The sequence below is a fragment of the Nuphar pumila genome, chromosome 15 (assembly GCF_984573655.1).
Source record: "Nuphar pumila chromosome 15, dmNupPumi1.hap1.1, whole genome shotgun sequence".
NCBI lineage: Eukaryota > Viridiplantae > Streptophyta > Magnoliopsida > Nymphaeales > Nymphaeaceae > Nuphar > Nuphar pumila.
The window spans coordinates 7,956,712-7,979,749 of NC_143263.1; the positions used below are offsets into that span (position 1 = coordinate 7,956,712).

General features: G+C 36.7%; 1 protein-coding gene across 5 annotated transcripts in view; it reads left to right on the top strand.

The window, feature by feature from the left end:
- The window catches only part of ABCA1 (ATP-binding cassette A1), a 198,441-nt gene that overhangs the window by 81,010 nt on the left and 94,393 nt on the right, over positions 1 to 23,038 (top strand). For 4 of the 5 annotated variants that reach the window (XR_016428135.1, XR_016428136.1, XM_089990662.1 and 1 more), the window contains 5 exons: positions 2,526 to 2,612; positions 7,483 to 7,581; positions 7,662 to 7,846; positions 9,277 to 9,331; positions 9,444 to 9,515. Coding sequence is in view for 3 of the 5 variants with exons in the window: in XM_089990662.1 (XP_089846788.1) it covers positions 2,526 to 2,612; positions 7,483 to 7,581; positions 7,662 to 7,846; positions 9,277 to 9,331; positions 9,444 to 9,515 (498 nt within the window). In the remaining 2 variants the exon portion in view is untranslated. The remainder of the gene's footprint in view (positions 1 to 2,525; positions 2,613 to 7,482; positions 7,582 to 7,661; positions 7,847 to 9,276; positions 9,332 to 9,443; positions 9,516 to 23,038) is intronic. The other variant, XM_089990663.1, reaches the window with a different exon arrangement.

Here is a 23,038-nt window from a genome sequence, read left to right on the forward strand (position 1 = left end):
CCTTGATTTTCTCTTCTTCCGATAGAGGGACGTCTTTATCTCCCTCCTTTTTAGTAAGAGATAGCTTAGGTTCCGAATCGGAACCATCCACAATCCCCCATAAGCCTTTTCCCCATATATGGTGCTTCATGATTGAAGCCCATGTTACATAGTTCGTATCGCTTAGTTTCATAGGCATGATGGTGACTTTATCATTGTCATCCATCGATTACAAGGAGAGAAAGAATAGGGATAGAAGAGAAACAAGAAGAAAAATGAGAAAGAAAGAAAAAAAAAACAATACAACAAGATGTGAAATCTTCTCCAATAAAGTGATAAAACACTTCTCTTCAAGTGGCGAACACTTTTGCAAACGGGCACGGAAACCGAGGCAGCTTTTCCTCAAGATTTAGTACTTCCGCGGCTCTAATAGAGCTGTTGGACTGTGTCAGTCCAACAGCTCTATTGCTAGTCAAGTCTGGACAGGACTTGACTAGCAACAGTCATTCTAGTTCAAACTGAACTAGATGACATAAAGACAAAAAATAAAAATAAAGGAAAAAAATACAGAAAAGAAAGAAATTAAAAATGTATTTATATATATATAATAATAATATAATATTATTATATATACATATATGTACAGTTTTACATTTTAACACCAATATGTTCACGAAGATTACCTTAAGAAGACTATTATATCCCGCCTTATGTATTATTGGAGTTTCAGCTGACTAATTTATTCACAAAAGTGCTTTCTTCTCCTTGATTTCATTTCTTGACAAACTTTCAATGATCACATCGTAAGTTTAAGGGTGTGTGTTAAGTTGTGTATATATATATATATATTATGTTGATGTAATATATAATACCCATTAAGGGTATGTTGGTCATTTCAGCCTTTGTAATAGGATGTGCCCATTAGGGGCTCATTAGCCCTTTTTATTTTATTTTTACTTTTATTTTTGTCTTTTTTAGGTTTTATAGGGTCAATTTGGTCTAGATGGGATGAAAAATACCTCGTGGAAGAACGAGATTCAGGTTTGACCCTTAACTTGAAGGGGATGAAAAATACTTTGTGGAAGAACGAGGTTCAGGCTTGACCCTTAACCTGAAGGGGACGAAAAATGCCTTGTGGAAGAACGGTGTTCAGGCTTGACTCTTAACTTGAAGGGGACGAGAAACAAAATCTTCAAATGAAGAAATCATGATGGAACTTTCGGATTTTGCACAATAAATCCGAGAGGGGTTTGCAAAAGGAATAAAATAGGGGTTCCCTAAAGCTTGAAAAGAGATTGATCTTGGGCGTCTTATTGCTGAGACTAAATGGCTTTTAAAACAGATGACCTTTTGCAAAAACAATTCAGGTTTAACCCTTACCCTAAATGGGAACTGTCTATGGTGGGACAGAGGGGAACACAAGGAAGTGTGCGAATCTGAGGACCTAGGCGCTCAGATCAAAACAAGAAGAGAAGGATCTTGAAAACTCCCGTTATCAAGTTCTAAAAAGAGATAAAACAACGCCAGGATATATCAAAATGGACATCAAACTCTCACTTCATGTCAGGATAACTTGAAAATATTGCCAATATAATAAAAATTATAGTTGATTGAAAATAATTGAAATGTAAGCACGTTTGTTTGAAAGATATTCTCTCTTCTACCTAGAGTATTACCTCCAACTAGGCTAACTCAGTAGAATCCAGAATCGAAATCAAATTTATTGCTGTTGAGTTTCTTCAAGGAAGCTATCTATTTCCTTGATATGAAAAGAAAGAAATTTGTTCTCAGCATCATAAAAGCATTTTTGACCCTTTTACGGTAATTATGGTTGATTATAATGCGTAAAGCTATGTTACAGGAATACCCTTCTACAGTAAACATATGTACAATCTAGAGAGGGTAGCATACACACATTGGTAAAATGCATATTACATTTCTTAAGTTTATGATGAGGAATTGAACACTAAATGCACTAAAATTTGGAGTCTTGGTTAGTGTTGCCATGTGTCGGACATGGACATGACTAGCTGGTAGTATCATCTGGGTTGGCACCAGTCGTAGGAAAATAGGTATTGCCTTTAGTTAATTGATTTAATTACAAGAATATCATGAACAATACAAGTTCAAACTTTTAAGACATTATTCATCATAGGAATCCCTGCAGTTTCAAGATAGTGCTAATTTTCTTAACTTTTGAAAAGGCCTTACATTTGTTAGCTCACAATTCCTATGACATATGCATATGCAACTGAATAAATACGCAACTTGGTTATAGTCCTGTATGCTACGTATCTTCCAGCAAATGAATTTAATATGGTGACTTTTGAAAACAAAAAAATGGGGATGTACAAATAGGAAAGAGTTCAAATGCGTAGACATGCTACTTTGCCCATATAATAGGGAAGAAGACAAAATGATGACATACCTCATAAAGAATGGTAACACACTGGTATCTTCAACTTCTTTATTGTTTGCATTCATCTTTTATGTTGTTTTGTATTGCAATCACAAAAATATCATGCTATTCAATATTATTTCTGCAGGTGAAGGAACATCTGGAAATGTTTGCCATCTTGAAAGGAGTCAGTGACGACAGGCTAGAACATGAAGTCAATCTGATGATTGAAGAAGTTAGTTGTTGCATTTTGTATGGGAGATATTTACTATGTGCATGCATGGGATTGTTGTTATATACCTTTTGCTGTATTGCAAGGAAAATTACCCTAGGATTCTAGAATGAATGTCTTGGAGTGTGATATCTTTCATTAAGTAATGCAAAATCAAAGACCAAATAAAACTATCTGAAAAAATCATTATTGATCATTTTCTAGCTATAAGGTTAAAGAAAATCATTAAATTTATTTTGTATTTTTGGTTGGTCAAATATGCAGCCGAATGGATTTGACACTGAAAGGTATCAATGCAAAGAGAAGATATGGAGCACAAGAAAAGAGAAATGAGAGACAAACAATAAGGATTTCATTGAGAAGAATGAAAAGAATACACCTCTTCAAAGAGGCGTTCCCTTAGCTACACTACAAGACAAAACCTGTTGACTCTACAGCTAACTAAAGTAAAAATACATAAGTACCCCAATAAATAAAGATATTTACACTTATGAAAGGTAGCACAAAAGAGACATGAAAAACTATATTACATTTCAACACTTCACAAACTTAAGATAATGCCAACAGAATCATTCCAAGATTGTTAAGAAATGTTCTATAGTGAGAAGGAGAAAGGCTCTTTGTGAACACATCAACAACTTGTTCTTTAGTTCCCACATGCATGGGAGATAATTCCATCCTCATAAGTACGTCTTGTAAAATGACAATCAATTTCTATATTCTTTGTCCTCTCATGAAACTCTGGATTTTCGGCAATATGAATGACACTCATAGTTACAATAGAGAGGAGTTTTCTCATGAATGTCCACACCAAGATCTTTCAATAACCATTTGATCCATATAAGTTCAGCTGTCATCTGAACCATAGACCTATACTCAGTTTCTTAGTGGATAAAACTACTCTTTGTTGTTTCTTGCTCTTCTGTGAAATCAATGAGGCTTCCAAGAAACACACAAAATCCAAATGTAGATAATTTGTCTTTGGTAGATCCTCAGAAATCAACATCACAACATGCTTTAAGTTCACGTGAAGTAGATGAGGAGAAGAACATACCATACTGCATGGTGTCTCTGACATACCTAACTATCCTTAGCTCTGCAGCCAAATAAACTGATCTTGGTGAGCTCATAAATCGACTAACATGCACAACATATGATATATCTAGCATGGTAATGGTTAGGTAAATCAAACTCCCAACCAATTATCTATATATCGTAGGATCTTCCAAAACTTCTCCATCCAATGTTCTTAGCATTATCCAGAAAGGTGCCAAGAAGATCAAGCAGGATAAGGCATCCTATTGAAAAATGGGTGAGTTATGATAACTTCTCTATGGATTTTCAGATCTTTCTATCCAAGATTGAAAAACATGAGGAACCACTTGGGTTTTTTCAAGCTGTTCAATCTAACAAATGGATTGAAGCGATGAATGAGGAGATAGAGGCACTTCATGAGTGTCGAACATGGGAGATAGTTGGTCGTCCCCCAGATAAAAATGTAGTTGGCTCAAAATGGGTATATAAGATTAAGTATAAATCGGATGGTAATATTGAATGATACAAGGCACGTCTCGTTGCCAAAGGTTTCACCCAAGAATATGGTCAAGATTACGATGAGACCTTCAGCCCAATGGTGAAAATGGGAACCATTCGTATTATCCTTGGCCTGACTATTGAACATGGGTGAAATCTTAGTCAGCTTGATGTCAAAAATGCATTTCTTCATGGAGATTTGAAGGAAGATGTCTACATGGAGCAACCTCAAGGTTATGCAGAAGGAGACCCAAAAGAATATGTGTGTAAATTAACCAGAGCATTATATGGTTTAAAGCAAGCCTCCAGGTCCTGGTTTGAAAGTTTCTCCTTAGAAATTAAGAACCACAATTTTATTCGTTCCCAACTAGATCATTCTTTATTCATATACAGGGATGAAACCACTGTGGTTTTCTTACTTATATATGTCGATGATATAGTGATCACTGGTAATGCTCCAGACCATATTCAACAAATTAAAGTTTTACTAAGTATGTGATTCAAGATGAAAGACCTTGGAGAACTAAGATATTTCCTTGGTATAGAGGTGGACAGGAAAGATGGGAAAATGTCATTAACTCAACACAAATACACTCTTGATCTTCTGGCCAAAGCAGGAATGACAAATTGCAAACCTGTGCCTACACCCAGTGTTGTCAATAAAAAACTCAACATTTGTGATGGTGAGTATTATCCTGATGCAAGCAAGTATCACAATTTGGTGGGCATGTTACAGTATCTTACCTTTATTAGACCAGACATTGTATATTCTGTGAATCAAGTATCTCAGTTCATGCATGAACCAAAGACTGGTCACATGGATGCCGTCAAACGTATTCTTCGCTATCTAAAAGGCACGGTGGGTGATGGACTCATTTATGCTCAATCTTCATGGGGAGCACCGAAACATGACATATTGGCCTATACAGATGCGGACTGGGCAGGGGATCCAGATGAAAGGAGGTCTGTTTCAGGATACTGTGTTTTCATTGAAAACAATCTTATCTCATGGAGTAGCAGAAAATAGAAAGTTGTGACAAGATCTAGCACAGAGGCAAAATATAGATCTATGGCAGCTACCACAGCAGAAGTAACCTGGATTAGGCATCTACTTACAGAGATGGGAGAGAGTATCTCAAGTTCAACCCTCATGTGCGATAATAGAAGTTCTATACAAATTGCGTTCAATCCTGTTCATCACAGTTGGACTAAACATATTGAGATTGACCAACATTTCATCAGACAAAAAATAGCAGACAAAGAGATTGAACCGGTTTATGTGTCTTCAGAAAACCAAGTTGCTGATATGCTCACCAAGTGTCTCACAAGTAACTGGTTTTGGTATCTGAAGAACAAGTTGCACATGTTTCAATCCCATGCACAACTTGAGGGAGGGTGTTAGAATACAGATCAGATATGGATCCAGTAGGATCCATATAGTCCACGTGAATGTTATATTGTAATGTAATATACATTACTAACATAGGGTAGTTTTGCCATTGTAAAAGATTTGTGAAACCTACTTAAACTTAATGATGTTTAGTGCAGCTTGTGAAAAGCATACAGGAAGGTTGCCGATTCCAACAAGAAGAACGTGCTCCTCTCTCTCTCTCTCCTCTCCCTTTTCATTCCTTCTTGGTTTCCAAGGCAAATACTGCAATCCAAAGGCACTTTTATCATGGCTCTGATACCATATCAATGCAAAGAGGAGATATGGAGCACAAGAGAAGAGAAATGAGAGAGAAATAACAAGGCTTTCATTGAGAAGAATAAAAAGAGTACATCTCTTTAAAGGAATGTTCCCTTAGCTACACTACAAGACAAAACTTGTTGACTTTACAACTAACTAAAGTAAAAATACATAAGTACCCCTATAAATAAAGATATGTACATTTATGAGGGGTAGCACAAAAGTGACATGAAAAACTATATTACATTTCAACAAAAGGGACTTTTCTTTTGCGATAGCTGGGGAGAAAACTGTCAATTTTTTGCCAGAAGGTACAATCCATTGACCCATGCCCTGTTCGTGGCATCCATTGGCGTAACCCCCCCCCCCCCCTTGCTAAACAGGGAATACACCCAGCTTTGACCTTGCAGTGAGGGATGTGCATTCCTGTCTCAAACTCGTGATGCCCCTTCAACTTGGGATGTCACAAGACGGCCCCTAGCAAGATGAGTGGAGCTCTCATGGGCTTTGCTTTGAAAAGATTATGCGCATAAAAAATAGCAAAAATCAAAATAATGTAGAAGGAAAATCATTTTAAATCTATGATGTGGCTCTGATACCATATCAATACAGAGAGAAGATATGGAGCACAAGAGAAGAGAAATGAGAGTAATAACAAGGCTTTCATTGAGAAGAATGAAAAGAATACACCTCTTTAAAGGGACGTGCCCTTAGCTACAATACAAAACAAAACTTGTTGACTCTACAACTAACTAAAGTAAAAATGCATAAGTATCCCTATTAATAAAGATACGTACACTTATGAGGGGTAGCACAAAAGTGACATGAAATACTATATTACATTTCAACAAAAGGGACTTTTCTTTTTGCGATAGCTGGGGAGAAAACTGTCAATTTTTTGCCAGAAGGTACAATCCATTGACCCATGCTCTGTTTGTGGCATCCATTGGCGTAAAACCCCAGCCCCCCCTTGCTAACCAGGGAATACACCCAGCTTTGACCATGCAGTGAGGGATGCACACTCCCATTTCAAACTCGTGATGCCCCTTCAACTTGGGATGTCACAAGCCGGGCCCCTAGCCAGCTGAGTGGAGCCCTCATGGGCTTTGCTCTGAAAAGAATAAGCACATAAACAATAGCAAAAAACAAAATAATGTAAAAGGAAAACAATTCTAAAGCTATGTTGAGGCTAAGTTGGGAAAGGGAGCAATTTTTTGTTCTGGAAATACAAGTAATTTAATCAGATTTCTCTAACTGTGATTCCTTCACAGTTTTATTTTTGTTTTTCAATTTTTTTGGAAGTATGGGGAAAAGGCAAACAGTCCTGTGAAATTTGGCCTCTTGGCTGTCAAGGGTAAGTGGGATGAAAATTTGAACCTAGTCAATTATAAAATAAAAATAACATATTGAGTCAGATTAGAAGTGCTATAGGCATACAAACATTTATAAAATTGTGCCTCACATCATTCATGGCAAGAACTCATCTGCATAATTCAACTTTGCGTGTCTATCCTACCTTTCTTCTGTGCTCCTTAAACAACTGCATTGTGTCTTTTTCATCCTAGAAACTGCAGCTGTTCCAAACCTTTGTATTGTGAATACTCTCAATTTCTCTAGTATATGTTACTTTAGTTCTAATACTTTCTGCAGGTTGGCTTGGTTGATAAACCTAATACTGCTGTTAAAGCACTCTCTGGTGGTATGAAGAGGAAGTTATCACTGGGAATAGCTCTTATAGGAAATAGTAAGGTATTTATGGCTTCAGCACAGTCATAATATAGTTATGCTCATTTATTTTGTAAATTCCAATTCATTTTCTGCATTTTCAGTTGGTTATTCTTGATGAACCTACTACTGGGATGGATCCATATTCTAGGCGCTCTACATGGCAACTACTCAAAAGAATTAAGAAGGGCCGGGTAATCTTACTCACAACACACTCAATGGATGAGGCAGATGTGCTAGGTGATCGTATTGCTATCATGTCAAATGGTCATTTGCGTTGCTGTGGAAGGTATTTATTTGGCTGTAGCAATCTAGATTGCAGTGTTATTGCTGAACAAATTGGATAATCATCGCTAATGGGCATGCAATATGTTTTGATTTTCTAAGTGAAAATACTTGTCTTCAACATTTTCCTTGAAAAACTTTGTGCATAACAATTGAATGCATACATGTTTTCTGTTCATATGTATTTAGCATGCTGTACCTGTTAAATATATACATGTACTTGAATGGTGTACTCCTCATGCAGACATTACTTTATCTTGCATATCTCATGTCTGTATGTCATGAAACTGGCATTGACAGTGGACATGCCACAATTCAGGGACCACATTTCTATACCGGACTGTGGCCATTGTCTCCCTAATGTTGGTATTAATCTTTTATATTTTTGTAGATTTTGCTCTTTAAAACTTGCCATTGATTATTCATTTCAGATTTCAAGTTATATTTCTTATTTATTGTTGACTGATCATTCAAGAATTTGCACTTTTAACATGGCATTCATGTTTCCTTCCTTTATATTGTGGATTTTGAATATGCAAAGTGACCCATGCATCATCTGTGAACCTGCGACTTAGTTTAACAAAACCCTCTTGTCAAACCAAGCATCTCTGAAATGTGTCTCTGTAAGTATGTTCTTGTCCATGTTACTTAGGTTATACTTCATCATCAAACGAAAGCATGTATCATGTTAAAAGATGTTTCCCTGTAGTATTTGCTTTTGCACGCGCGCACACTCACACACACACACACAGAGTTTGTGTATGCACATATGTAGTTGCTTTTTAGTGCTCAATTACTTAGCTGAAGCTGCAAATGTATATCTGAAGAAACAAGAAAGCAATGATTGGTATCTAGAGCAGAAAATTGGTGAATAAGGTTAAAAGAAATACCAGGTCATGACATTTTTGTCTAACATAATAATGCATCCATTTGTTGAAGCAATGCACTTCTAAATCTCAGGTAGTTAATTATATATATATATATATATATATATATATATATTCATTTTTTATTCAATCGATTTCACATAGCATATGGTATTTTTGCAATTTAACACTACAGCCTCAAGATGTATGCATTCATTATTTTTTCCATCTTTGCTATTTAAGAGATTGTGAATATTCGTTAATGAGTATTTCTGCATGAATGCATGATTAAAGTTTAATCATGTCTGAAAATTCACCATTATCTTTTCAAGTGCCTTCTTGTGTAAATTATCGAACTTTTTAATCTCTGCTTTCAATTGCTTAGTTGATACAAGCATGGTTTTTTCCATAACTTCCCCAAACTAATACATATTTTCACACCAACTTAAAATTCTAGCATACCATTTTATGGATAAGGGTCAAGTATATTTATTTTTGAAGAATACAATGAATAATTGCTCTGGTTTGGTGATGCCTTGTTTGACATGTACTTCCTATGATATCACAGTTCTCTTTTCTTGAAGCATCGATATGGGGTTGGCTATACACTTACTTTGGTAAAGGTTTGTTAATATTTCTAGTTTTGCTTGACGACATTGAATGTCATTCACTAAATTCCTGGGGGTTATACATTTGTTTGTTTCTTATTTGGGATCCTTTGTTGCATTTCTTCAGAGTACCCCTGATGCACATGCAGCCAGTGACATAGTTAGCCGTCATGTGCCTTCTGCAACATGTCTAAGTGATGTAATAAGCTATTTTCCCTTTGTCTGCAGCTTCTATTTAATTGGAAAATATGATAGATATTTTTCTACTTGTGGAAAATTTGAAGTGCTGCAAAAAGGCTGTAATGTTATACAGTTTCTTTGAGTTTTTTCTGCTATATTATTAATGGGTATTTCAGGTTGAATGCAGTGTCTGCTCATGGTTAAAAAAGGGTATTATGTCTTAGGTGATGTTTGAATCATGCTTATCAAAAGCATCTGTATGTACTTGGAAGCTTGCATTCTTGAAACTTGCTCCTTAAGTAGGAAGCAAGGTGCTTTTGAAGCTTGCTTAAGCACTTCTAGGGGCGTGAACATTTAAATTTCTTTCTGGGAAGTGCACTTCCATATGTTTAGATGTTTTTTGTTTCTCACTTCAAATCACTTAGTTAATGTTGGGGGCAATATGTACTAATTCTCAGTTTTGAATCTCTTTGCTTTTGAAATCCAACGAACTTCCAAATTGCTTCTTGCTGCTTGTATCACATGTATTTAGAAAATCCTTGTTTTCTGCTTCAGCTTCTTGGTAGCATCTTGATTCTGCTTGCCTACCTGGCAAACTTGATTTGGATATATTTGTAAACTACTTTTTCTCGGTTTCTTGCTGTAGTTTTGAGTTTTTTCTCTGTTATTTGAAATGATGATCAAGTTGCTTTCTTGCGTCATTTGTTGTGAAATTTAATCACAAAAAATGAAAATGGTAAATTGTTTTTTGGTACTCTGCTCACTCATAGTTAACTGTTCCAGATTTGATTCATTTATGTCTAATATGCATCGGTCTGATGGGCATGGACTCATCCTGAATCTAGCCTGATGCCTTTTGAGATCCTTCATGACCCACCTTGGGCTTGGCCAACATATGACTTGAATATGACTAGGGTCAACTAGGTCCAACCTACTTGAACTAATTGCAATGAAATAGCGGAAGTGATAAAAACAATGCCACTAAGGGCTTACAATATTGCAATTACAAAAGTGCACAAGCACAAGCACAAGCCAATGCCACTTGTAATATCGTGTGTTTTTTCATGTTTTTTAATTTCGAAAATTATAAATTTTAACTAGGTATTTGATGAAAATGATAAAAATCGTGAGAAAATATCTTTAAATATAGGTGACATCGAGAGCCCACTGACAAGACCAAAATGAGACAATTACCTTTAAATTCAAGCGAAATTCAGGTTAAATTTAGGCAAAATTTGAAAGCGAAATTCGGAGGTGAAAATTAGGTAAGTATACCGTTAGATGCGTCTCATAATTCTGACAACATTGGTGCCTTATTTTTCTAAAATCAGGTTACAGTTGGTCTGAAAATCGCATTTTTCAAAAATGACCCGCCTCTACTTTTACCTTTTTTTGGATTGGATCGGACTAAGATTCACTCTGTTTGATCCAAGTTGATATGGATATGGACACAATCCAAAACCCATAATAACTAAGATCTGGTTTAGGTAGGATTCGTATGGATTTGGATCTTGGATTTAGATATGGATTCGAAATTCAAATATGGCCAATTTCAAACTTTAAAATCAATTTAAAAGTTAAATTGGGTAGGTAGAGTTCTACATGGAGTAAAACTCTACTATAGGAAGGCTTCTAGAGGGAGTCGACACGCTCTGGAACACTCCATAAAATATTATATTTAATAATATAATAAAATAAATAATAAAAGGTATTATCTAGAAGAGGTAGAGTTCTACCTTTGGTAGGTAGAACTCTACTCTCAAATAGAGAGTTTTTTAAAGGGGGCATCGCCCTCTAGATAAGGAGTTAATTAAAAAATAAATAAAATATAATATAATAAAAATAAGAGGATAATATAGTGTAAAAAGGGGTGATTTTCCCCTCTCTCTAGAAACTCATATTTCTAGAGAGAGGGAGCAAGTTAGAAAGCGAGAGAGCCCAACTCGTTGGGGAGAGAGAGAGAAGGAAAGAGAAAGAGAAAGAGAAAGAAAGAAAAGAAAAATAAAAGAAAGGGAAAATAAAGGGAAGATAAGAAAGGAAGAAGAAGAGGAAGGAGAGGAGGAAATCCTGCATTCTCATCGAACATCCAACTTTTTTTTCCGATCCTTTTTCACATCCGAATTAAGGTACGAGTTCCTCTCTAGATTCGTACGTGGAGAACTAGTTTTAAGCATGGTTCATCTATAAGTTTGGATGGGAAATCTGATTAAAAAACATGTATAAAAATATGCATTAAGTCACGATTTCATGTATTTTTGATTTGATGTTAACCATGCCATTGATTTTTCACGTTTAAGCATGTGTTCAACTTTGATTAATTCTTGGATTTTGCACATCATAAGAATTGCATGTCGATTTCTTTATTTAGCCTTCTATGCTGAATATATATATATACTGTTTGGGGATCAATTTTGATCTAGTTCAGGCTTGCCGATTTCATCATATAGGCAGTCTGATCCAAGGTTGCCAGACTAGGAAGCGGAAGCCGGAAACGATACGGGAAGCGGAAGAGAGAAGCGATGCATTTTAAAATGTATAGGAAGCGGGAAGCGAGGAATGAAAAAAAGAAATATAATAATTGAATGTGAATAGTAATGAAACACAAATAAAAACTAAAATAAAAGTGACTAATATTAAATTTCATGATTTTTTAGTGTAAGAATTAAATTTTTAACAAAATCTAAAAATGATGATTACCAATTTAGAGAAAGCACATGGAAGTGAGTGAGAAGAGTGAGAGAAAACGCATAAAAAACATGAAAAGTTGAGTAAGAGAACATATAAAATGAATAAATGAAGTGTTTGGAAAGCATAGGAGAAGTGTGGGGGAATCGAGGTTCTCATCAAGTTTCGGAAGCGAGGAGTATCATGCTTCCGAAGCGAGTTTCCGGGAAGCGAGCTTCGCACCTATCTAAGAAGCTTTGGTAACTCTGGTCTGATCATATCTGCCTATATGCTTTCGTGGGCAGTCTTATCAAACTTGCTGATATACTTATATGTTATTTCAATGTTTGAACGAGTCTTTCCTATATGTTTCTTGATGTTGACAACATCTTATCAAATTGCCCATGGGTGCAGTCTTATTAGACTGACCCACGTGTCGTGTGAGTGTAGGCTGATCAGACTTGCTGTAGATAAATGTTTTTTAGATGTTATCAAATATGGTTTTATGTTATCTTGATACTTGTTATAAAAACTGATTTCACGTGGATTCATTGACTGTTATCAGTTTCTGATTATGCTAATTTCATGATGGTCTGCCGATTTGCCTACGTGTCATGTTGGTAGACTGTTATCAAATATGGGTATGCTAATTTGATGATGGTCTGCCGATTTGCCTACGTGCCATGTTGGTGGACTGTTATTCAATCTGGTTATGCTAATTTGATGTTGGTCTGCCATTGCCTACATGTTATTTTGATGGGTAGTTATCAAATTTGATTTCTGTTATTGTGTTGACTGATATCAGATTTAATTACAAGTATTTTTGGTAGGCCATTATCAAATCTGATTTTTGTTATTGTGTTGGCTGATATCAGATTTGATTACAAGCATTTTTTTCGGCTGTTATCGAATCTAAGTTTATGCTATTATGTTGACTGTTACCAGATTTTCTTTATGTCAATAGAATGACCATTATTAGATTTAATTGTATTTTATGTTGGTTAAATGTTATCAACTCGGCAACATGCTATTTTGATGCATGGACCAGACTTGCATATTTTTTGTTTTGATATTGATCAGACGTGTAGATACAAGTTATGTTTGGCATTGTAATCAGGCTTGCCGATTTAGTAGTATGTTATTGGTTGACTGTTGTCAGACTTGTGTGCATGTTATTCTTGATGACTGATTTTGGATTTGCCAACATGATATATTCGGTACCGTGAGTAGATCTGCCACCATGTTATATGTGTGCAAACTGATCAAATTTGCCACTGATTGCGCAGGTGCAAACGGATCATATTTGCCACTCTTCGCATGTGTGCAATCTGGACCAGATTTGCCACTTGTTGCTCATATGCAATCTAATCAGATTTGCCACTTGTTGCTCATATGCAATCTAATCAGATTTGTCACAGTTTTGCATGTGAAATCCGATCAGATTGGCCACGGTTGGAGCATGTGCAATCTGATCAGACTACCGATTATGTTGGATGTTTGCAATCTGATCAGACTGACAGTGTGTTGGATATTGATTCTGAATAGTTTTGCTATGTTGAGACCTGCATTTATGTTGACTGCAGGATTCTGCATCCCATCATATGTTTTGGATTTGGTTATGTATGCTTATGCATTCGAATATCATATTGCAAATGTGTATATCATACACATGAAAATTCTGAAGTTTATATTGATGTTTGTATAAATATAATCATGTGCATGTTTGAGTGTTTATGCATGGAATTTATCATGATAAATTGTTGCAAGCATTTGTTCGCATGTGTATGCAATTGGCTTGATGTGCATTCATGTTGTGTGTTTGAATGTACATTCACTAAAATTTTGCGAAAGATGCATAAATCATTTTGAGATGCTTTTGTGGTCAGATGTGAACCACTATTGGGTCGTGTGGGCCAGGAGCATATGTTGCTCCAATGTTGTTGATTTTAATTTATGCATTGCAAAATTTATTTATGAAAATTATTGGTTTTCCAAAAATTAATTGTACTATTAAATTTATGTGGGCCAGGGCCCGAAATGGGTTTTGCATGTTGATTTGCAAAACGGTTCTTATATAAAGAACTTGATTGTTTAAAAAAGTAAAAGAGATCAAACAATATAATTAATCTCTTCCTTAATGTCCCTTCCACAGTGTGGGAATCTTGGATGGTGGTTTTAGAAAAAACGTGAGGATTCTAAAACTCCGTATGTGATTGTACACCTGAACCCCATCCGGCTACAGTTTTAAGAAGACCCAGTCACTTTACCTGGGGGTGGTGGTGTTGAGTCAATTATAGTTATTGATATACCAAGAAAGTGACGTTAGTAGATATTGATTTTCCTAATGTCCCGACATTAGATGTTGATTTATAATGTTCTGATGAATGGTATTGATTTCTAATATCGGTCGAGAAATAAGTGTGAAACCTAGTAATATAATACAAATTGTGTGTTTTGCTACAACTGAGAACCTAACTTGGACTTCAGGAATTTGTACCCATTTTTATTATCCGTGGGTTTAAGGAAAAGTAAAAACTAAAATTGTGTGCATTTAATAGGGACATGCATATAAAAGTAACTCTGATAAATAACTTAAGTTATTCATACATATTTTTTGTTCTGCATTAGTTTATTTACTCATGTTTATTCTGTTTCGCACGATAATTGTTATTGCATGATACTTGTTTAAATACTTGAATGGTAAGTTGATTATGAAAATTGTTGTAGTAATATTTCTCTGAAATTATGCATGAATTTTATTCATGTTATTTCCTTACTGTTTGAATTTTTAGAGGAATTAGTATAAAGGACTTTGGTTCTTACCCGTTTTAAAAAACTGTTTTGCAGGTTCAGGTGCTCAGTGATAGGTTAACTTGCTAGCTGATTATGTCACTAGTTCTGGGTTCTATGACAAAGTGACTCCTTGTGATAGACGATTTTCTGTTTTAGTTATTTGACATTATTTATTGATTAATAAAGTTGATTATTTTTCTTTTGATTCAATGCACAGTCTAGTTGTGGTTTGGTATATTAAATTTGTGAGACCCCAAATCCTTGGGTTAGTTTCCGCAATTGTTTAAAAAAATCCACTATTTTTACGAGGATTAGTTGGTGTCGTTACACTACTAAGGGCTAACAAGATCACACTCACAATGTGCACAAGCACAAGTCCACTATGGGACAACACAAATAGCCAACAAAGGGCAAACACGAGTAAAAATTATAGGCCTTTATTGAGGAAATACTTGAGTAAAAAGCATAGAAGAATAGGGAGAAACACACCCCTATATATACAACACAAAGGAGAAATGGGGGACCATTGGGAGTTCTCAATATGTTGGGAGTCCCAATGACTCTATGGTCATTTTGACCGTAGAGCCCCCAATGATTCTACGTAATAACAAAAATAATAAAAAAAGAAGGAAAAATAAACTATTAAAAAACAATTTTGTTACATGTGAAATGACTAAAATGCCCCTATAGTGCATTTACCTACATAACTATATATATATGTATATATATGTGTATATATACATATATTTTAAAACTCTTCCTCAAACTTACAGTGAAATAATCATAAGTTTGTTAAGGAGAAAAATAAAATGAGGTGCAGGAAGAGTTTTGGTGAAGAAATCCACAAGCTAGTATTCTGATGTGACATACGATAATGTAATAGTTCTTCTCAAATATTCATCTTTGACATAATGACAATCCATCTCAATATGTTTGGTACGCTCATGAAAGGTATGATTGTTTGCAATATGGATTGCACTTTTGTTATCACAACTCACCTTCGAAGAAGAAGAGATGATTACTCCCATATCTTTGAGAAGACTTCACAACCATACAAGTTTCATTGTTGGCGTAGCCATTGCCTGATATTCGGCTTCAGTTGAGGACAATGATACTTTTTGCTGCTTCTTGTATCTCTATGAAATTAAAGAATCTTCTAAAAATACACAAAAACCTGTAGTTGAGATTTCTTCCTCAATCAACATCAGTATAAGCAAATAAATCCTGAGAATAAGAAGAGGATAAGAAAAACCCTTTAGTGATGGTATTCTTGATGTATTTGATAATTCTTAACACAACACTCATATGCACAGTGGTTGGAGCATGCTGAACCTGACTGATAGAATGAATTGCACAAGCTATATTTGGCCTGGTGATGGGTAAGTAAGTGAGTGCCTCGATCAACTGACGATAGGGTATAGGATTTTTAAGGAGAGTCCCATCTTTAAACCTTAACTTAGCATTGATCACTTCTAGGGTTTCTATTTTTTTGTCATATGAAATTCCAGACTTTGCACAAATGTCAGCAACAAGCTTCATTTGTGACAATATGTACCCTCGGGGAGAGTATGCAACTTCAATGCCTAGAAAATATTTCAAATAACCCAAATAAGACATGTCAATTTTTTTTTTCAAAATATTTTTAATATCACTAAATTCTTGTAATTATCATATCATCTACGTGAAGTAGAAGTATGATTACTTTGGTACCTGTACTTTATATACAAAGAACAATGTCAGTATAACAGAAATGAAAACCCAAAGTGTAAAACCCACGTTAAAAAAAAAAATAATAATTAGTATCGGACCCGGGCCGGGTCCAGACCCGACCCGGCCCCATCCTCGTTAGAGTTTTAAAAAAAACCCGACTCGAGAAGAGGATTTTAAGAAAATCCTCTTCCCGAGCGCCGCACCCCGCCTGCGATTTCGGATGGATTAGGGAAACCCACCGGGGTTTCCCCATTTACCCCCCCCCCCTCCGAGCTCTTTAAGAGCACCGCAGGAGGGCAAGGGGAGGCACGCCTCCCTCTCGAGCCTCCTCCTCCTCGCTCTCCTCGTGCCGACCTTCCCCTTTGTTCCCGGAGCGCGGCAGCACCGTCGACCGACGACGCCGACGATCCTTTCCCCAGGTACGCCCTTATTCTCCCTTCACCTCTCTCTATCATCTCGCCGGAAGACACGACAGGAGGCCGATGGCCCCTGTCGTGCCCTCCCTCTTCACCTCTCTCTTTTCCCCCTTCTTAAGGGTTTTGCCCGGAGGTCGACAGGCAGCGCACAACCCCTGTCGCGCCCTCCCGCTCCCCCTGTGACCATCGGAGGGTCGACAGGGAGCCTATAGGCCCCTGTCGTCTCCCCCCCCCCCCCCCCCCATCCCTCTTGGGGTTGTCAGAAAGCCGGCAGGGGGCCAGTCACCCCTGCGGCACCCTCTCTTCCCCTATGGGCTTTCGGACGACCGACGAGAGGTCGACCATCCCCTTGTCTCACCCTCCCGCTTCCCCTGTGCCATGAGGTTCTTTTTTTTCCCTTTTTTTTGTGTCGCCGTGACTCTGTCAAGCAGGGGCTGAGACCCCTGCCATTCATCGATTCTTCAGGCAAGGGGCCGAGGCCCTTGCCATCCCTTATTTCGTTAGGCAGGGGTTGAGGCCCCTGCCATTCCCTATTTTGACGAGCAGGGGCCAAGGCCCTTGCCGTTTATAATTGTGCCAGGCAGGGGCCGAGACCCCTGCCATTTCTTGTTCGTCATGCAAGGGGCCGAGGCCCTTGCCGTTCTCTGTTTCACCTGGCAGGGGCCGAAGCCCCCTGCCATTTATTATTTTGTCTGGCAGGGGCCGAGACCCCTGTCATTCAGTGTAGACAAGCAGGGGCCGAGGTCCCTGCCACTTGTCGCTTTCGTGAGGCAGGGGCCGAGGCCCCTGTTGGCTGTTTTGTCAGGTAGGGACCGAGGCCCCTACCATCCAATGTTTGTCAGCCAGGGGCCGAGGCCCCTGCCATACGTTGCTTTGTTTGGCAGGGGTCGAGGCCCCTACCCTTCGCTTCATTATCAGGCAGGGGCCGAGGCCCCTGCCATTCACTATTCCGACAGGCAGGCCCCTGCCATTTATTGTTCGGTCAGGAAGGGGCTAAGGTCTCCTGTCGCCTAATACTACCCTTGCCCCCGTCGCACCATTAATTATATTAGCATAATTGAATGTTTCACACTCTTGCAGATTTACGCAACGTGTCCAGTTCGCGCTCCGCGGCCCGACCCTCGTATCATCTACACCTGTAGACGCACACAGCTGCACGACATCCTGAGGTAGGGGAAAGTCGCACGGAGAGTTTGTATAAATGAAATAAAATATAAGGATTTTGTGATAGAATAGTTTATTTGGCATACATGCTTACCTGTAGGATTACTTAACTTGTGATTGTCTATTTTGCGTTTCCTCATCCTTATTCTTTTGAAATTGCATGCTTAATGTAAACTCTATGGGTAGACTCATTTCTAGAGAGAAACCCATGACAATTGCTTTTGTAATCGGACCTTAAGACATGTACGATATAAATTTTACGAGAGGTAATGAAGTACCTTGAAGTGGGCAATCAACACCTTATAGATATCAATGAGATAATGTCGGCCTCCGCAGGCCAATTGCTCAAAGAGCAATACGTGTCATGTATGAACCAAAAGAATCACAAGACATTAATTGTTGCCCCCTCATCGTAGTCATACCTCTAGGAAAGGTACGATCGTACTTTTGGACAAGTACATTCCGTGTGGGTTACGATGTTTGGATGGTGAGGTTTAGCATAATGTTGAGATCACATAAATGGTGACAACTCGTCTTCACAGGCAAGATGCTCGAGTGGGTCTATTAGACCAGAGCATGTAGAATGGGGCGGCAGTTAAGAAACCCCCGTTGTACCCATTCGACCTTCACGGTTCATTAAGGGAGAGGATGGATGGTACAAAAACTCTGATGGACAGGTTGTTAACAACCACCCCACGGGCAAAAGACTTGGCTTCCCCAGTCATCGGAGTTAGGAGAATTGGGATTACCATAAATTATTCTAGGTGGTAACTCCCAGGTACTTCTGCAGAAGTTGGATGCATCCATGGGCCATAAATGCCTTTGGGGATTTACTCTCTTGGTCACTGACCGTCCCCTTAGGAGCGGACTCAGTCCACCATCCGGGTTAATGAAAACACCTGACATAATAAACCCCCGGATCGGTCTCGGCTGTTTTTATGTTTCGCGTCTGTGCGTACTCACAAGCCAGTCAATATCAGAACTTAAAGAATATCTTTTTGAATAGTTGTAAATGATTGAGATTTACACTGCTTGAAGTGCTTCAAATAATAGCTCTTTGCACATGTTACATTTGTTAGAATAAATTACAATTGTATTAGTTGTTTTAATATAATAACTACTTATCTCATGAATATCCGGCTTTATTTTTATTCTACTTATCTATTCGTGCACCTACTAGTTTGTTATGAAACTGACCAATTTCATGGGCAGGTGATGAGTAGGACTTCACAAGCGGCCGATGACGTGGTGCAACATGGCTCAAGATTTCTTTTTTTCTGCTGGCGGCTTGGCTCTGAGTTTTTCTTTAGATTATTGAACTTTGAGAAAATGCTCATTTTGTAATAAACTACAAATTTTATTAATAATCTATTGCCTCATTTCCTCAATTCCTTTAAGTAGTTGTTCGTGTGAATGATGGTTTTTCAGCTAACGTACCCAGGATTGTTGACTTGTGCTCCTTTCTAAATGTCTTCCGTTGTCGTTTTTTAAAAGTGAAAACTTTATATCTTTGAAAGGTTTTTCAATAATGTTTTCAAAATCACAAGTTGAAATTTTGGGGCGTTACACAAAGAAAACACAACACTACTAAATCTATCATACCAGGTCTTTGAATCCTGTTTGAGACCATATAAGGCCTTTTTTTAGTTTAAGAATTTTACCATTTTTAATACTAACTCCCGATGGTAGGTTCATATAAACCTCCTCACTTAATTCTCCGTTAAGAAAAATATTTTTAACATCAAGTTGATATATAGGCCAGTTTTGAATTAAAGCAACTGTTATGAGGGTTTTAACACTAATCATTCTAGCTATTGGGGCAAAGGTTTATTTATATCTTTTAGCTACTAACCAGACTTTATATCTTTTTAGGGTCCCGTCACTCTTGGTTTTAACCTTAAAAAACCATCTACATCCTATAGCTTTCTTCTCTAAGAGTAATGAAGTTATTTCCCAAGTATTAGCCCTTTTAAGAGCATCTAATTCTACATTCATTGCTTCAACCCAATGCAAAATATTTTTAGCATCATTATAGTGTGATGGTTCATAATAGGAATGTAAAGCTATTAAGCATGCTCTATAATTTAGTGTCAAAGTATGATATGATACAAACCTACTAGGTGGAATAAAGACACAATTGGATCTTTTAAGTGAGGTTTGAAATCATGTATATATTTTTTTAAGGCACTTGGAGGGTTTCTTTGCTCACACATGGTATAGACTTGTATTGGTTTATCAATAATATTAGTATTACTTGATTCAGGATTTTCAACATTAGAATGCCCATCATTATCACCATTATTACTCAAAGAATTATCGTTCGAAGAAACATCACAAGGGGTTAATTTTTCTTATAGTAAGAAATCAAATAAGAGGTTATAATCTACTTTTTTTTCCTTAGTTATCTCAAGTCCATTTTCATTTTCTAAAAAGGTCACATCCTTAGAAATATAAAGTTTGTTATTCTTGAAGTCGAAACATCTAAAGCCTTTTTTATTTTCTCCATAACCCATGAGGGCACATTCATTGGCTTTTGGAGATAATTTATCTCTCTAATACAAAAGGACAAAACATTTGTAATAAAAAATTTTCAAACGTTTATAATCGGAAGTTCTTTCAAATAGTTTTTCATATGGATAAATAATTTGAAGGGATGATGTGGGCATTCTATTTACCAAGTAAGTTGATGTTAGAACGACCTCGACCCAAAATCTCTTTGGAACATTTTTAGAGATAAGTAAGGTCTTAGCGGCTTCCATAACATGTCTATGTTTTCTTTCAGCTGGTCCGTTTTGTTGAGGAGTTCTTGGACAAGATTTTTTTATGACAAATCCTGTTTTGTTTTAAATAACTTTGAAATTCATTTAATAGGTATTCACCACTCAAGTCAGATCTAAGGATGAAAATATTACTTTGAAATTGATTTTTAATAATCTTGTGGAATTCTTTAAAATAAGAAAAAATATTGGATTTGATATTAAGAAAGTAAATTACTTTGAAATTGATTTTAATAATCATGTAGAATTCTTTCAAATAAGAAAAAATATCGGATTTGATATTAGAAAAGTAAATCCACACATATCTAGTAAAATCATCAGTAAATGTAACATAATATGAATAACCTCCTTTTGATATAACCGGGGAGGGCCCCCCAAACATCGGAATACACTAATTCAAAAGGTATTTTAAAGACAAATGTTCTATTTGAAAATAGAATAGCTTTCATTTTTCCAAAAATACAATTCTTACAAATTAATTCTTTCTCATTACAAAAATTTTCCCCAAATGGGAAAATATACATCTTTGAATAGCTTTGATGTCCAATTCTCTTATGCCAAGTTTTAGTGTCTTTGTATTGGACATAGGTACTAAATGATTTTGAAAGGAGATTTAAAGATTCTATGAAGTAGAGATCTCCTCTCCTATGACCTTGCCCAATCCGCTTCTTGGGCTGGAGATCCTGCACGAAGCGACCCTTAGATGAGAAAGAAATTTCACATCTATGATCGAATATTTGAAAACCCGAGAAAAAAAATAGATTTAATTTTGGAACTCTAATTTTTAGGACACAAAAGTTTTAAGAAGAATCTAAGGTTTCAATACTTTTAATTTGCAAAGATGTTTCATCGACGGTAAAAACATAAAAACTTTTTGCATTAGTGCAAACATTTGATAGACTATTTTCATGTGGAGTCATATGAAAAGAAGCTCCCGAGTTATCGATCCAAGAATATATACTGGAAGAAAGGAAGATGCTATCGTGGCCCCTGAGGTTGATGGGGATTTAAGTAGTTGTTGGAGTGCTTCTGATAGTTCGGCAAGTGAAAAAGTGTCATCTTCTAATGGATTCTTCTTTCTTTGTTGTAGTTTTATCAACATATGCTACTTTGTTTTTGAAAGAATCATTCAGTTTGGGACAATTCGGCCTTATGTGTCCCATTTCATGACAATGGTGACAAATGATTTTTTTATACCCACCATTATAGTTATTTTACCTCACAAAGTGTAGAGGCTTATAAGATTTAACATGATTGCCGAGTTTAGAGGCGACCAATACTTTATCTCCTCTTTAACCATATCAAGACGAATTTCTTCTTGGCAAACTTCGGCAACCACATCTTCTAAAGGAAGAGCTTTAGTTCTATGTAGGAGAGAAGATCTTACTTGCTCAAACTCGGGTCTAAGCCCATGTAAAAATTGAAAAAGATGTTCTTTTTTTCATTTGTTCTCTTTTTAGCTTCACATCTTCACTAGCAACCCACTTGGCTTCAAGAAGAAATAATTTGTCCCATAGTGGGCCTAGAGAACTAAAATAATCATAAACGCTCATTTCACCTTGTTTGATTGTTCGTATCTTGTCTTGCAAAGTCTTTTTGGCTATATATACTCTTAAAAAGAACCAAGCTTCGTTGGCTTTACGAAATTTGACAATGTTGGTACATATCTTGAGCTCAACATTGTTCATAACATAAACCATTCAAGAATCTTAGCATGATTACTTTCTTAATCCTCTACCTTAGTTTGATGGTCTTGAATGACTTTGACACCACCTTGTAAGGCTTTCTCTTGATGTCCTCTTTTTGTGAGCTTGGTTCCGGGATGGTGCCCATGACATGCCCCCAATGTTTTTTTCCTTTGAGATTTTTCTCCATAGCAGATGTCCACATCATATAATTTGTGCCATTTAACTTAAAGGAGATATCGATTTTATGTTCATGTTCCTTTCTTGAAGAGAGGGATAATAAGAAAAAAGGAAGAGGAAATAATGTGCAAGCACACATTTGAAGCTTTTTCT